General features: G+C 41.7%; 1 protein-coding gene across 3 annotated transcripts in view; it reads left to right on the top strand.

Moving 5' to 3' along the window:
* Positions 1-6508, top strand: part of LOC139473096 (SUN domain-containing ossification factor-like) — a 56824-nt gene extending 50316 nt beyond the window's left edge. For 2 of the 3 annotated variants that reach the window (XM_071255618.1, XM_071255616.1), the window contains exon 17: positions 817-6508. In XM_071255618.1, coding sequence (XP_071111719.1) covers positions 817-1545 — 729 coding nt within the window. In that variant the 3' untranslated portion in view covers positions 1546-6508. The remainder of the gene's footprint in view (positions 1-816) is intronic. The other variant, XM_071255617.1, reaches the window with a different exon arrangement.
* The last annotated feature ends 11133 nt before the right edge of the window (positions 6509-17641 follow it).

Genomic DNA, 17641 nt, shown 5'->3' with positions numbered 1-17641 from the left:
TAAAGAATTGATTACGAAGCTGTTACGGAACATGAGAATTAATTACGAATGGATTACGATCTGGTCACGAAATTGCAATTCGGGGACCCTTCCCACAAATGCTTTTGCCAAACAAAAACTTTTTTACCAATTAGATGAAATCTATTCGGGGTGATTCGGGATATTCATGGTCGCAGTGAATTGGGGGCATTACTCTATGAAGGTTCGTTCTCCAATGATCTCACACAAAGTGAAAGTCAATTCTTAAATAATAACCTCAGACTGACCAATCAAAATCGAGTAATTTCCAGAATTCATGAGATTATCAAATTTGTGTTTTTGTAATGAGTGCAATGTGAAATTGTAAAAATTTGAAGATGAGTGAGTGAGTTTGGTTTAACGCCGCTTTTAACAGTATTCTAGTCTTATCAGCTTAATGTGTCAGCTTAATGTGGGAGGAAAACCCAAAGTGATGCAGGTCTCAGACGTTTACCTCTTCGGTGAAACCCACGAGCACAGGTATGGTGCTGACAAACCTAGAAACATAATCTGGGCGATCTGGGATTCGAACCCACAATCATAGGTTTCTGGCATGCCCAAGGGACGCAACTCTGCACAGCGAATCGTGGCGCCTTAGACGATTGGGCCACCCGTGTCCCCTGGAATATGAGTGAACTATCTATAGTTTAAAATGTAAACAATTAGGCTTGGATGTACTAAACAGCCTAGACAAAATCAGTTGTATTTTCAGTTGTCACTGAGCCTGATTTAGTTTACATATGACAATGGAGTATTTTGAATTGATAAACAAATTTAATTTCTTGCTTTTTTTTCAAGCAGAAGGATGGTAACAAGAAAAAGAAGAAGAAAAAGCATAAAAATCTGGAACCTAAATCATCAACTGAGGCAGTGTCTCCAGAGGGCTCCGACTCTCTGTCTGCTACGCAACTCACAGAGAGTGCAGGCCTGTTGTTTGGTGCAGATGCTTTGACTGTCCTCACAGGCATTCCTGATCCTTCTTGCACTATTGCTAAGACAACAGATGAGAAATCCACATCACATAGAATGAGCACCAAGAGTCTTCCAACTCACAGCAGGCAAAGTTCCCAATCGTTTATTGAAATCCACAAGAATCCATCTAATGTGACTGTCCTTCCTAAGAAGTTATCGCTGCCCAACTCTGGTAGCCAAGCCTCACAGTGTATCAGTCACACAACTAAACACAGTAGTTGTGCTCCTCCCAGTGGACTCAAGGCACACAGCCTACACAGCCTACACAGGCTGCCCACGCATCCCCCTGCAGGCGGTACTGTGCAGGCAGCCAGTAGTGTTCTTGCTGGTACACAGGTGAAGACACTGGCTAATGGTGCCATGTGTGATAGCAAACCAGTGAGTGGAAGGACATCAGCACACATGTGGAAGTCCACAGGCCAACACAAGCCGGTGCCGCCACCGCCGCCACCACCACCACCACAAGGTGGCACACGCTACCCAGGTTTGAAGGGAACCAAATCCAACCCCAAGCAGAAGAGCTGGAGTTTCAAGAAATCCATTGGTTTTGAATAATATATATGTAAAGTATATGCTTATTACTTCTTCAAACCTGTGATTTGAGGTATAGGCTTGACTTGGATGGCTTGTTACTAAATTATGGAGTGCATATTTGTTGAATGAAGAACTTGATTGTGTGTTTTAGTGACAAGGAATAGTGCTATCTGCTTTGCAGGCTCTTGGTAACTATCATTATTTACTGAAAGAGATTATATTGTGTAGTTGTCCTTCACTCTCCTTTGCCGTCCAAGGAAATTGTTACTTCCAGTCTTGTATTCATGTGTCATGTCATTGTGCAGTATCATACTTATTTTCAATTAATCATATGTTTTGTTATGAAATTAGTAAACGTGTATGACTGTGTTACATATTTAATGGCAAGAACAAACAGATGGGCAGTTAACTCAAGATGAAATCAGTTGGGATCAAGTAAGGACAGAGAATCATGCACACGTTGATAGTCAGGTGTTAATTTAGAGAATCATGCACACGTTGATAGTCAGGTGTTAATTTAGAGAATCATACACACGTTGATAGTCAAGTGTTAATTTAAGGCATTATTCATTGAATTCCAGTGAGAATTCCAGGATGTTTTAGGGACAGGCATACATTTTCTCAAATCAATATGATTATTCACATGAAATGTTGTAGATGTGGATGTCCAGCATGAAATCTCTAAGTCAGCCTTATGTCTTATGACTACCCTATTCCTCAAGTCATCACACCAGAAGGTTATTGTCTGGGATATCAGATATTTGTAGTTTGGATATCCAAATGTTCATGGGTCTACCAATACAGGGTTAAAGTTCAAGTAAAAATGCAGCTGCAATTTTATTGTGAAAACAACAAGTGATAATACTTGAAATATATGGACTGTCTAATGCGGGTATTTCTCTGTACCCAAAGATACATAATCAAGGGAAATACACAACATTGAGCATGTCACATATGTATGAACAAAGTCATGATGTAGGCTCACAGGCCTACAGGTTTAGAGACTCTGGTAGCTGAAAGTTTGCCCAGGAGGCTCACAGTTCTACAGGTTTAGAGACTCTGGTAGCTGAAAGTTTGCCCCAACAAGATTCACATCCAATGTAAGAAAATGTTGAGAGGATGAAAGATCAAAGGTTGTCAGGCTTGGCTTCTGGTAGATAGCATGTCAATGTACACTGATAGGTATTTCAAAGTATTGTTTACATTAACCATACAACCTCAGCAGAGGTGCCATTGATAAGTGTATGTAAACTTGTGTCAACCATCAAAGAATTTAAAACATTATGTACAAGACTGCAAATACCTCAAAGGAATAATAGCTATATGGTAATATCGTCATGCAGGGGTTATCTTAATATCTACTGTCATTCATGGGAGATGGGTTATACTTTTTCACATGTGTTTTATTAGTGCCTGAAAATAGTAATTATCGTTTGTTATGTTGAATAACTATAAAGAGTACTGTTCTTATCTCCCTTTGATTAAGATATCTTTGTTGCCAACAGGCATGGTATATCTATTGTGGAAATTCTATATTTTGTGCCAAATATCACAATGCACCACAAGTGAGATCATTTCTTCAGCAATACAGAAAGAATTCTGTCATTATATAAGGTTAATGCTCATTTGTGTCATGTCGAGATTAATGTAGTTCTACAATCACTGAATATTATATGTGCTTTACGTAAAATTACTTACTTCAAATAGCATATTCCAGCAGGTTTTTGGGAGCACCTTTAGAATACAGCACCACCTCTTTTTGAGAGGACGATCTCTGCTGTAGGTCACATTTCACTAAGACAAGCAACCAATTTTTGTGAGAATCTGTTGATGCGAACTTGAGACCTTCGGATTGCTAGCCCGACAACTAACCGAATGAGCTACGTTCACACTGTAAAACCAAGTGCATATTTACCTAGTCGAGCCTACGACGTTATGGAACTGAACAGAAAGGGTGGAATAGGTGACGGACACTTACGAAGGCTACAGGTAGCCATGGTGTCTAGTGACTTTCGTCACTTACAAGTGATCCCGATACCATTCGGCACTCTCGTCCCATTCTGTGATCTACAAGATACCAAGTGGTGAGGGATGAGCCAATATGGCACAAACTGAAAACAACACTAAACAAACCTAACCCTAACGATTGTAAAAGAGTGATTGATCGTAAAGGGGATCCAAGGGCAAAGGATAGAGTTTGGGGTAACCTAAAAAAGATGTCCCATGTTAGATAAAGTGTTTGGACCAGCAACATTTGGATGTGTGCAGTGTCAACTTCATATACCTAATAAGCTGCATTCCTATGAAAATTAATAAATTGACGTTCATACATTTTGGCCCTCACTCTATGAAAGTTCATACTCCAATGAGCTCACACAAAGTGAAAGTCAATTCTATGTCGCCGTGAGCCATCAATAATCAAGTCAGGATCAGACAAACCATTGACTGAAAAAATGAGCAATGATCCACACAGTAAGCCTTAGCACAGAGCCAGACAACCTGATCCACATCATAGTTACATACTGCAGGACGTAGTCTGGGGACCTACTGGTATTCTGAATTGGAGGATTGTAAACAGTAACGAAGTGAGTATGGTAATTTTACCATGTAGTTATGAGAAATTGTAAAATATCTCTTAGAATGAAATAATTGTACAAATGAATTTTACTTAAAAATGAGTTGATATGTTGAAGTAATTCAAAGTAATTTTATATTAATTTGATTCAATTTAATCACATGACTCGAAACATTCCATGAGTGCAATGTGGAGCTGAGTTTATGTGAAAATGGCCTAAAGTTGGGTGATGCTGGTTGTTGTGGGTTGCGGTTGCATCTCTCTTTCCAACACTAATGTTAGCAGACCACAGCAACTGCAAGCCATGAAAGAGTGTGCACACCCTGCTGCTTGCTGCTTACATGTTACCGTAACCAACGTGCATCGGCAGCCTGAGGCATGATATAGCGGAGCTAGAGCAACAGCGGCCGGTTTATTTGACTGCTGTATATTGTTAAATGCCATACGCTGAGCAACAGGTCTACGTGTGGTTATGAAACTTTTTAAGGATTGCTCATTTCTTTGTCCTGAGAGACATACATAATTCCTAGGGCACCAATGCACCTCAGAAAGTTTTGTGGACACAGTAGTTTGAATATGTTGGGGGAAAACCCCGCGGCATGAAAGATCATCTTGACATCATCTTGCCATATTTCTTCCAAGGTAATAATGTTAAAAAATTTAAAAGTTTAAAGAAACTATTTCACCGATTAATATGATGTGGATGTGCCATCTTGTTTAACAATAATAAAAGAACAGTTTTACCAAGGATATGTTAGATCACGGTAGAGGTAATTTGGACAATCATGACGTCAGCCAATCATGAACTCAAACTCAAAAAGTGTAGTTTCTTGCAGGATAAAGTACAGTCGGAGCCTTTGATATTTTAGTGAAGCATCTAAGAATTATAGTTGTTCAACTTGAACTTTACAGGAAAATATGTGTTATTTTGTTAAAGTAACAAATGAAATCATTTCTGATTTTAGTTGTTTCTGATTGTGTTTATTGGTTTGTTATATTTTTTTAAATAATTTTACCATGAAATAAGCAGTGTAACACCAGTGACCTTTGAAATGAGCCAGTGTATGTTGGTGTTGTACAATGCAGAGAAAGTGACATTGTGTGACCCCTGTGTGTTGGTGAGATCCTGTCTGTGTTGTACAGAAAAAGAGATACATGTACAGTCTGGCCACTCACCTAGTCGCAGTCATCCGGTGAACTTCTTCAGCATTGTTCCGACACAATCATTGATTGACTGTTGCCTCATCATCTTTGACAACAGTTGAAAATGCCAGCCAACACACACACACACACACACACACACACACACACACACACACACACACACACACACCCCACCCCACCCCACCCCACCCCACCCCACCCCACCCCACCCCGGTGACATGTCAGAATGTGGGTTGCCTTATGTATTAATAATTGTTGTTAGTATTATCTTGGATATATACCAAAGAACAGTATATTGGTGCTACAGGGTGTGCATTTAATGGTAATAGTGGAAATATTGTTATACTTATTAACCTGTTGTCTTGACAACACACATATTGATATGCAGTAACTACTGTTAGAATGAACTCGAAGGGACCACTAATTTAGTTTGTAATAACTGAAGTTTGTTATATGTATATATACAGCAATTATACAAAAAATAAGTTTGTTATAAGCGTGTTTACAGTATACTAATAACACTGAAGGGTGCTGGTAACTATGGTTTTTCATAAAAGTATGTGTGAGGACACTGAGGTAGAGTTTTAGGCATGTTTGAAGAAAAGTCCTTGGCAGTCTGTGTATTATTGAACTTCATTGCAGTCACATATGAGAAGCAATAAAGATGAAGACCATCATATTTTCTTGTTGAAACCATTTTAATTACTGTATGGAAACAATTGAGATTAATTGAAGCAAACCATGCTGTGTGAGCCATGCTTTCATTTCCCAGGCCAATTATTTGTATTTTTGTTGAAGCAATATATCATTTTAAAAAACAATATGTTAGCAAATTTCCAAATGTCATAAATACCGGTAAGGGTGAAACGATACACCGATATTCCGATGCATCGCGATACTTGACCCACGATACGATATACGATATACGATAAACGTGGGCCCATTTATCGATACGCCACGATACGGAACGCAAATCTCAAGTACAGCGTTTGCTCGCTATTGTGCCTTTCAATAAACCGCAAACTTGGTTATAGCGCGCGGTAACGCATGGCTCCCAAAAACGTACTTACATTTTTAATAAGCTCAGGTTTTACACCGACAGATGTTTTTCCCCATCTCATTAAACATTATCAGCTGATCCCCGCAAGCACATAACAATGGAAATACAAGTCAGCAAGTCCGAACTGAAGTACGCAATTCAATACCATTATTATACTATCTTGTTATTAAAACGTGTTCATTATATATCTGGACTTGTGTTTGTAGTATATTTTATTAATTTTACTCAAAATTTCATTTAATATTGTGTTCATTAAGTTAGGTGAAATCGTGTGTGAAGAGATACAGCAACCACGGTCAGATTACGCATTTGTACGCATTGAAACGAACTTTAGTTGTCAGAGAATGGATACATATATGAAAAAAGGCCCTACTTTGACACGTCAAAAGTCATATTTGTGGCAATTTGGCTAATATATGTCAACATAACGTTTTCGCAATCGAAATACATGTAGCACGGGAAGTCCCTAGGGTGACTGGTCAAATTGTTCCATACATGTACGTACAAATATCCTGTAACAGCAATCACCAGTACCAAAATGCTACACTTGTGGTTCTTATAATTTTAAACATATATATAGTAAAAGCTGCAACTAAGGTAACACGATATTGAATATATTATTCCTGATAAAACAAAAAATTCAGATACAATTTCTTCGACCATTGCATCAAAATTCTTTGACGTTGTATCACTGGTGGAGCACATTAATTATTTGCTGGTGTTTGAACTTTGAATTGTTTTTAAGGAAAGTTAGAGAAAGTTCCACTTTGAAGCTGAACAACTTCAGTAGTCTTGTTATTATAAAATAATTTTGACTGTTCCAAAATCATGAAAGGTTCAAACTTGACATGCTTTAAGTCTTGTTTTTTTTATCATTGCGTATCGAGATACGTATCGTATCGTGACCAGAATATCGAGATGCGTATCGTATCGTGACCTTCCTGTATCGTTGCAGCCCTAAATACCGGTAATTAGTGCATTTGAACAAATAACAAAGAGTGTTGACAGGGTTCAGTGCTACAGAGTGATCTTAGAGCTACATGTTAAGCCTATGTTGAAGTATGAGGCTTATGATCACCTTATTGCTATATTCAAGTATAGGAGTTACGATCACCTTAGGGCTACGACTGACGTAAGTCTATGTTGAAGTTTGAGTGTTATGATCACCTCAGGGCTACGACTGACGTAAGCCTATGTTGAAGTATGAGTGTTATGATCACCTCAGGGCTACAACTGACGTAAGCCTATGTTGAAGTATGAGTGTTATGATCACCTCAGGGCTACAACTGACGTAAGCCTATGTTGAAGTATGAGTGTTATGATCACCTTAGGGCTACAACTGACGTAAGCCTATGTTGAAGTATGAGTGTTATGATCACCTTAGGGCTACGACTGACATAAGCCTATGTTGAAGTATGAGTGTTATGATCACCTGAGGGCCACGACTGACGTAAGCCTATGTTGAAGTATGAGTGTTATGATCACCTTAGGGCTACAACTGACGTAAGCCTATGTCGAAGTATGAGTGTTATGATCACCTCAGGGCTACGACTGACGTAAGCCTATGTTGAAGTATGGGAGTTATAATCACCTGGGGGCTAAGATTGATTTGTGGAACAAGGCCCTGATCCTTGGGTTACAGTGTAGCAATTGTTTACAATCAGTCATGAAGATGGATCAATTTCAAGTATTAATATTACATGAATTGTAAAGCTGTGATATTATTCCAATGCATCCCAGTTAACTGATTTTTGAGTGCAACAAATGTTATTCATTTTCTAAATTAAATTGAGTACATAATAAATCAATGAAGTAGTACTTGGAAATTGGTGGCATAACTACAAATATGCTGGTGAACACTTAGGTGGCTTAGGTTATGGAATTTCATACTTTAGTAGCTTACAATTTGACAGGTAAAACCGAAAGATGCTTGACTTTAAAACAGGGGAAATTAGGCATTTTCAACATGTGAATCCTACCATTACGTGTGTGTTTGGCCTACTATACTCCTTAGCATCATGGGGGTAGAAATAAGAAAACAGATTGGTTGTAAACAACGAGTGTCCCGAGGATGGTGTGAAACCATTCTGTTTGGGTGACTGCATCTTGAAAATGGGAGCTTCAGTAGACCAGTGTTATGTTTGAAGCTATAGCCATGTTTTACCCAGAAGATGACCGAGAGCCTTGGTCAGCATTTCTGTCAACTATCCAATGATGATTATCTTCAATTTATGCATTACTTTGTATAATCAAGTCAGTCAACAAAAAAACATGTTAAGTATACATGAAATGTGTGCAAATTGATTTACGTTTCTTGATTCTAACACAATGTTTTTCTCTTTTAGTTGGATGTTCCTATGTTGTTTACTGATTATCAACACTCTTTAATTGGCATCCATGAGTGTTGATGGTCACTAACCATACAGTCGGTGATCTATGCTATTGTTTGTGATTGTTTATCAGCAATAAGAAGTAAGAGTTCATGTGTTTGTTACAGTATGTTGTGCTTTTGTTGCCAGTGCCACTCACCCAGTATTATCAGCTCTGTGGTAGATACACCATGCACCATGTGGGAAGCGGGACTTGCACACCTATGTCTAATCAGATGTACCAATCAGAACAAAGTTGAAAAAATTGTTGTTTGAGCAACTTTGTTAATAAATATAGGTTCCTAACCATAAGATTGTGTTCATGTTGTGTAAAGATAGGATATGTCGAGACTGATGAAGGGTGGATGTGTAAGTGGCAAGGTACAGACTCCTGTAAGGCAGGGTAGAGGTGGATGTGTGTGTGGAAGTGGCAAGTTACAGACTGCTGTAAGGCAGGGTAGCGGTGGATGTGTGTTTGGAAGTGGCAAGTTACAGACTGCTGTAAGGCAGGGTAGCGGTGGATGTGTGCGTGGAAGTGACAAGTTACAGACTGCAGTAGGGCAGGGTAGCTGTGGATGTGTGTGTGTAAGTGGCAAGCTACAGACTGCAGTAAGTCAGGGTAGAGGTGGATGTGTGTGTGTAAGTGGCAAGCTACAGACTGCAGTAGGGCAGGGTAGCTGTGGATGTGTGTGTGTAAGTGACAAGTTACAGACTGCAGTAAGTCAGGGTAGAGGTGGATGTGTGTGTGTAAGTGGCAAGCTACAGACTGCAGTAGGACAGGGTAGCGTAGGATGTGTGTGTAAGTGACAAGTTACAGACTGCAGTAAGGCAGGGTAGCTGTGGATGTGTGTGTGGAAGTGGCAAGCTACAGACTGCAGTAGGGCAGGGTAGCGTAGGATGTGTGTGGAAGTGGCAAGCTACAGACTGCAGTAGGGCAGGGTAGCGTAGGATGTGTGTGTAAGTGACAAGTTACAGACTGCAGTAAGGCAGGGTAGCGTAGGATGTGTGTGTAAGTGACAAGTTACAGACTGCAGTAGGGTAGGGAAGCTGTGGATGTGTGTGTGTAAGTGACAAGTTACAGACTGCAGTAGGGCAGGGTAGCTGTGGATGTGTGTGTGGAAGTGGCAAGCTACAGACTGCTGTAAGGCAGGGTAGAGGTGAATGTGTGTGTGGAAGTGGCAAGCTACAGACTGCAGTAGGGCAGGGTAGAGGTGGATGTGTGTGTAAGTGACAAGTGCAAGACTGCTGTAAGGCAGGGTAGCTCTGGATGTGTGTGTGTAAGTGGCAAGCTACAGACTGCAGTAGGGCAGGGTAGCTGTGGATGTGTGTGTGTAAGTGACAAGTTACAGACTGCAGTAGGGCAGGGTAGCTGTGGATGTGTGTGTGTAAGTGGCAAGCTACAGACTGCAGTAAGGCAGGGTAGAGGTGGATGTGTGTGTAAGTGACAAGTTACAGACTGCAGTAAGGCAGGGTAGCTGTGGATGTGTGTGTGTAAGTGGCAAGCTACAGACTGCAGTAGGGCAGGGTAGAGGTGGATGTGTGTGTAAGTGACAAGTTACAGACTGCAGTAAGGCAGGGTAGAGGTGGATGTGTGTGTGTAAGTGGCAAGCTACGGACTGCAGTAAGTCAGGGTAGAGGTGGATGTATGTGTTTAAGTGGCAAGCTACAGACTGCAGTAGGGCAGGGTAGCGTAGGATGTGTGTGTAAGTGACAAGTTACAGACTGCAGTAGGGCAGGGTAGAGGTGGATGTGTGTGTAAGTGACAAGTTACAGACTGCAGTAGGGCAGGGAAGCTGTGGATGTGTGTGTGTAAGTGACAAGTTACAGACTGCAGTAAGTCAGGGTAGAGGTGGATGTATGTGTTTAAGTGGCAAGCTACAGACTGCAGTAGGGCAGGGTAGCGTAGGATGTGTGTGTAAGTGACAAGTTACAGACTGCAGTAGGGCAGGGTAGAGGTGGATGTGTGTGTAAGTGACAAGTTACAGACTGCAGTAGGGCAGGGAAGCTGTGGATGTGTGTGTGTAAGTGACAAGTTACAGACTGCAGTAAGTCAGGGTAGAGGTGGATGTATGTGTTTAAGTGGCAAGCTACAGACTGCAGTAGGGCAGGGTAGCGTAGGATGTGTGTGTAAGTGACAAGTTACAGACTGCAGTAAGGCAGGGTAGAGGTGGATGTGTGTGTGGAAGTGACAAGTTACAGACTGCAGTAAGGCAGGGTAGAGGTGGATGTATGTGTTTAAGTGGCAAGCTACAGACTGCAGTAGGGCAGGGTAGCGTAGGATGTGTGTGTAAGTGACAAGTTACAGACTGCAGTAAGGCAGGGTAGAGGTGGATGTGTGTGTGTAAGTGACAAGTTACAGACTGCAGTAAGTCAGGGTAGAGGTGGATGTATGTGTTTAAGTGGCAAGCTACAGACTGCAGTAGGGCAGGGTAGCGTAGGATGTGTGTGTAAGTGACAAGTTACAGACTGCAGTAAGGCAGGGTAGAGGTGGATGTGTGTGTGGAAGTGACAAGTTACAGACTGCAGTAAGGCAGGGTAGAGGTGGATGTTTGTGTGGAAGTGACAAGTTACAGACTGCAGTAAGTCAGGATAGCGGTGGATGTGTGTGTGGAAGTGGCAACCTACAGACTGCAGTAGGGCAGGGTAGAGGTGGATGTGTGTGTGTAAGTGGCAAGTTACAGACTGCAGTAAGGCAGGGTAGCAGTGGATGTGTGTGTGGAAGTGACAAGTTACAGACTGCAGTAAGGCAGGGTAGCTGTGGATGTGTGTGTGTAAGTGACAAGTTACAGATTGCAGTAAGGCAGGGTAGCGTAGGATGTGTGTGTGGAAGTGACAAGTTACAGACTGCAGTAGGGTAGGGAAGCTGTGGATATGTGTGTGTAAGTGACAAGTTACAGACTGCAGTAGGGCAGGGTAGCTGTGGATGTGTGTGTGTAAGTGGCAACCTACAGACTGCAGTAAGGCAGGGTAGCTGTGGATGTGTGTGTGTAAGTGGCAAGCTACAGACTGCAGTAAGTCAGGGTAGAGGTGGATGTGTGTGTGGAAGTGGCAAGCTACAGACAGCAGTAGGGCAGGGTAGCGTAGGATGTATGTGTAAGTGACAAGTTACAGACTGCAGTAAGGCAGGGTAGAGGTGGATGTGTGTGTGGAAGTGACAAGTTACAGATCGAAGTAAGGCAGGGTAGCGTAGGATGTGTGTGTGGAAGTGACAAGTTACAGACTGCAGTAGGGTAGGGAAGCTGTGGATGTGTGTGTGTAAGTGACAAGTTACAGACTGCAGTAAGGCAGGGTAGCTGTGGATGTGTGTGTGTAATTGACAAGTTACAGACTGCAGTAAGGCAGGGTAGAGGTGGATGTGTGTGTGGAAGTGGCAAGCTACAGACTGCAGTAGGGCAGGGTAGCGTAGGATGTGTGTGTAAGTGGCAAGCTACAGACTGCAGTAGGGCAGGGTAGCTGTGGATGTGTGTGTGTAAGTGACAAGTTACAGACTGCAGTAAGGCAGGGTAGAGGTGGATGTGTGTGGAAGTGGCAAGCTACAGACTGCGGTAGCGCAGGGTAGAGGTGGATGTGTGTGTGTAAGTGACAAGTTACAGACTGCAGTAAGGCAGGGTAGCTGTGGATGTGTGTGTGTAAGTGGCAAGCTACAGACTGCAGTAAGGCATGGTAGCGGTGGATGTGTGTGTAAGTGGCAAGCTACAGACTGCAGTAAGGCAGGGTAGCTGTGGATGTGTGTGTGTAAGTGGCAAGGTACAGACTGCAGTAAGGCAGGGTAGAGGTGGATGTGTGTGTGGAAGTGATAAGCTACAGACTGCAGTAGGACAGGGTAGCTGTGGATGTGTATGTGTAAGCGGCAAGTTACAGACTGCAGTAAGGCAGGGTAGCTGTGGATGTGTGTGTGTAAGTGGCAAACTACAGACTGCAGTAAGGCAGGGTAGAGGTGGATGTGTGTGTGGAAGTGGCAAGCTACAGACTGCAGTAGGACAGGGTAGCTGTGGATGTGTATGTGTAAGCGGCAAGTTACAGACTGCAGTAAGGCAGGGTAGCTGTGGATGTGTGTGTGTAAGTGGCAAGCTACAGACTGCAGTAGGGCAGGGTAGCTGTGGATGTGTGTGTAAGTGGCAAGTGGCAGACTGCAGTAAGGCAGGGTAGAGGTGGATGTGTGTGTGTAAGTGGCAAGCTACAGACTGCAGTAAGGCAGGGTAGAGGTAGATGTTTGTGTGGAAGTGGCAAGCTACAGACTGCAGTAGGGCAGGGTAGCGGTGAATGTGTGTGTGTAAGTGGCAAGTTACAGACTGCAGTAAGGCAGGGTAGCGGTGGATGTGTGTGTGTAAGTGGCAAGGTACAGACTGCTGTAAGGCAGGGTAGAGGTGGATGTGTGTGTGTGGAAGTGACAAGTTACAGACTGCAGTAAGGCAGGGTAGAGGTGGATGTGTGTGTGTAAGTTACAAGTTACAGACTGCAGTAGGGCAGGGTAGCTGTGGATGTGTGTGTGTGTGAGTGGCAAGCTACAGACTGCAGTAAGGCAGGGTAGCGGTGGATGTGTGTGTGGAAGTGGCAAGCTACAGACTGCAGTAGGGCAGGGTAGCGGTGGATGTGTGTGTGGAAGTGGCAAGTGTTATCTGTGGTATGAACAACAGGGGTTCCCGCTAATACCACAAATAACAATTACAAGAATCACACAACAATCTCTGAAGTTTAAAGCTAGATTTAATAATTAAAACAAAGATAAGCATTTAACAATTCTCAGTTACTGGGCAAGGCACTCATACACATCTATTTAGGCAAAGCAATATGGCAAATGTGCAATATAGATAATAGTCACATCAGATTTCTTGACATCACATTCCCAGTGAATTCCATTTCACATTGTTCCAAACTTATACATCACAGGATAACTGGGTAACAACAGTTTCCTCCTTTGAAGCGTCGACATGACCTTCTAACTTTGTCTCCGGACATAACGCTGTGCTGAACTGCCCTCGTTCAGTTAAACCTTATTTCTCCCTCTCCAATTCTTTTTCCTTCCCCCTTTCTGTTCGATAACTTGCCCTCATATAGTAAACAAATTTCCAAGTAAGCTATCTACTAGCTTGCATAACTCTATCAAGCATGACGCCATCCACCCAAACTGGACCCCTTGTGAACCACACAAATACACAACGTGACTCATAACACTCTTCCCCCTTAAAAAAGAATGTTTTACAGAACTTCACAATGATAAGGAAATGCAGTAATACATATTTTATCAATTTCATACAAAAGTACAAATTATATACACACATTTTACCAAACACATAATCTTTGTCAACATATACAATTGTAGGGTTTGTTTCCCTTCTGTACAAATGCAAACAATTCTAGTGTCAACACCATGTTTTTGTTCACATACTCATTGTTCATTTTCACACCTTTACTGTTCTGTACTCCACATACTGTAAGTACACGTCACGTAGTGAAACCTCTGGAAAGTGCGTTGGCGATGATATTATCCTTGCCCTTGATATGCATAATTTCCAGGTTGTATGTTTCTACAGCAATGCTCCACCTCATCAGTCTCTGGTTCTTGTTTTTCATTCTGCTGACAAACACAAGTGGATTGTGGTCTGTGTATACTAACACTGGCCACACTGTTGTGCACACATATATGTCGAATTGTTCTAATGCCAGTATTAGTCCAAGTGTCTCTTTCTCGATAGGTGGAATAATTCTTATGGTGTTTGTTAAACTTCCTACTGAAGTAACATATAGGGTGCTCAATACCCGTGGCATCTTCTTGTTGTAGCACTGTCCCAACACCAAGGTCACACGCATCCACATGAATGGTGAATTGTTTCTGGTAATCGGGAGCTATCAGCAGTGGAGAGTTTGTTAATGTGGCTTTGACTTCCTTGAACGCTTCTTCTTCTTGTTCTTTCCAGTGAAAAGATATGTTCTTCTGAAGCAAACCTGTCAAAGGCGATGCTACTTAGGCAAAATTTCTACAGAACTTGCGGTAATATCCCGCCACTCCTAGAAAATTTATGGTCAGTTGAGCTCTTGATAACTTTTCAAACAATTGTCTATTGGCTCCCCTATACTCCTCCCACGTGTCCGTAGCAATGATGATGTCATCGATGTATGCGTAACAGTGTTTCATGTCACAGATGACTCCATTTATCAAACGCTGAACTGTTGTTGGCGCATTTTTCAGACCAAATGGCATCACATTATATTCGAACAGTCCTTCAGGTGTACAAAATGCACTTACTTGCCTTGCTCTAGATGTTAATGGAATGCCCCAGTAACCTTTTAACAAATCAAACTTCGACACATATCTAGCATGCCCTATTCGATCAATGCAATCGTCTATCCTAGGTAAAGGGTTTGAATCTGATTTTGAAATGGCATTGACCTTTTTAAAGTTTGTACAAAATCGTACACCTCCTTCTGGTTTAGGTACTAGGCTGCATGGAGAACTCCAAGGACTATTGTTAGGCTGTATGATGATAATTGTCAACATGTAATCTATCTCTTTTCTCAACTGCTCTAGTTTGATTGGATTACACCTTTAAGCATGTTGCTTAACCAGAAGAGCTTCCCCCACGTCTATATCATGCTCAATCAAGTTTGTGCGAGATGGTGTGTCAGGAAAAAGATTTTCAAATTCCATAATCAACCCGGTCATTTCCTGTTTCTCACTACCGATCATATGAGATAGTTTCACGTCCAAATTGTTCAAAATTTCAGAATTGTAAAATTTAACTGCTGGTGCATCAGCACCTTCAAAGTGAAATTGTTCTTCATTTTGATCTTCACTGACATTCCCCACACACATTGGTACACTATTCTGTCCTCTTTCATGGTATTTCTTTATCATGTTGACATGACAATACGTGCTAGACCTACGTGTACCTGGAGTATTGATCACATAATCAGTGTCACCAACTCTCTTTGATACTGTATATGGTCCTGAATATTTGGTATGAAGTGGTTTTCCCTGCAGAGGTAACAATACTAGTACTTTCTCACCAGGGTAAAATTCACGCTTGACTGCCTTTTTATCAAACCATTCTTTCATCTTTTCATGGCTCGACTGTAAGTTTGCCTTAGCTAACTCGCTTGCACTTATCAATCGTTCTTTGAAGTCGGACACACACTGCAAGATGTTTGTTTCTGAACTTTCATTCAACCATTTATCCTTTAGCAGTTTCAAAGGACCTCGCATCTGCCTTCCAAACACTAACTCATAAGGACGGAACCCTAGCGAATCCTGCACAGTTTCTCTGGATGCAAAAAGTACATAAGGAACTCCCTTATCCCAGTCCTTATTATGGTCCATACAGTACGATCTTAGCATGGTTTTTAAGGTCTGATGGAATCTCTACAAAGCTCCCTGAGACTCTGGATGGTATGGGCAGGATTTAAATTGTCTGACCCCTGGCTCACACATAAGACTTTTAAAATGATTCGACATGAAATTGGAACCCTGATCTGATTGCAATTCCTTTGGTAATCCAAATACTGTGAAAAACTTGGTTAACGTCTCACAAAAAGGTTTTGTCTTAATGTTCGGCAATGGAATGGCCTCAAGGAATCTGGTAGATGTACACATGGTTGTTAACAAAAACTTATTCCCTGATTTTGACTTTGGCAATTGCCCTACACAATCGATCAATACCCTACTGAATAGTTCCTCGAACGCTGGAATGGGTTTTAAAAAGTACTTATGAATTGTTTGATTTGGCTTACCTACCAACTGGCAAGTGTGACAAGTTCTACAGTATTCCCTTACATCATTTTGTAAACCTGGCCAATAGAAATGGTTCAACAACTTCTGGTAAGTTTTGTTAACACCTAAGTGGCCTGCTAACAGTGAATCATGCGCTAGACTGAGGATTTCCTCACGATAACACTGGTACTACAACTTGATGTTGAACACGCCAAATCTCATCTGCAGGAACGTCTGTCGGTCTCCACTTTCTCATCAAAATATCCGAATCCAAGTAATACCCCACAGGTATATTCTCTATCTCCTTCACAGACAAAGCCATTTGCCTAAACCTTACCAACTCACTATCAGCCTTTTGCTTCTGAATCAGTTCCTCTCTAGACCACAACCCCCTAAAATCATCACCATATTTTGATTCTACACCAGGATACATAACTTGCTTAGCTCCTACATCATCCAATCCACACATAAATGTTTCTGACAAATCTACATGGCCTTCTTCAACTGGCAAATCTATTTCCTCTGACTGAACTTCAACTGGCAATTATACATTCTCTGATTAAACTTCATTCCTAGCCATAGCTCTAGTAACAGCACATGCGGGGTATAAATCAATGCTTTTTACCATGTCCTGATCCAAAACCTGAGCTGTGTCTAAACTGTCTTACTGATTCCACAGAAATCGTAGGTTCATCACACATAACAGGGTCAGCGCTGATTACTGAAACTTTAGGTTTAACCTCACCTCCAGCTAGATCATTTCCTAACAAAACATCAACATCAGACACTGGAAGTTGTGATCTAACTCCTACAACAACTGTTTCCGAAACAAGTTCTAAACTCTACAGTATGAAGAGAAAAATGGACAACACCACATTCTACACCTTGCATGGGTACACTTGTTCCTGTATAAGTTCCTTCTGATAGAGGAACTATACCTTCCAGTATGAGAGTTTGTAATGCACCTGTATCCCTGAGAATAGTGACTGCCTTTGGATCGCCACTGCCTATCATGATCTCACCTTTAGACATGAAATGATCGTAAGTTGCCTTAGACCTATCAATTTTCACTTCATCCTTGGACTCAACAGCAGGTATGTCCTGACTGAGTAAACTACTAGGTGTCTTACTAAACACTGCGGCGCAACCATGACCTTGGGGTCCCCCACTCTGAGTTTGATTTTTCCTACCATTACCATAGCTACCATGTCCGTTTTCCAGACTACCTGAGTTACTAGCTA

Source organism: Haliotis cracherodii, unplaced genomic scaffold (genome assembly GCF_022045235.1).
Source record: "Haliotis cracherodii isolate W230 unplaced genomic scaffold, xgHalCrac1.p SCAF_26, whole genome shotgun sequence".
NCBI classification, from domain to species: domain Eukaryota; kingdom Metazoa; phylum Mollusca; class Gastropoda; order Lepetellida; family Haliotidae; genus Haliotis; species Haliotis cracherodii.
Note: the sequence above shows the minus strand (reverse complement) of the source record. Positions and strands in the feature narration are given on the sequence as shown.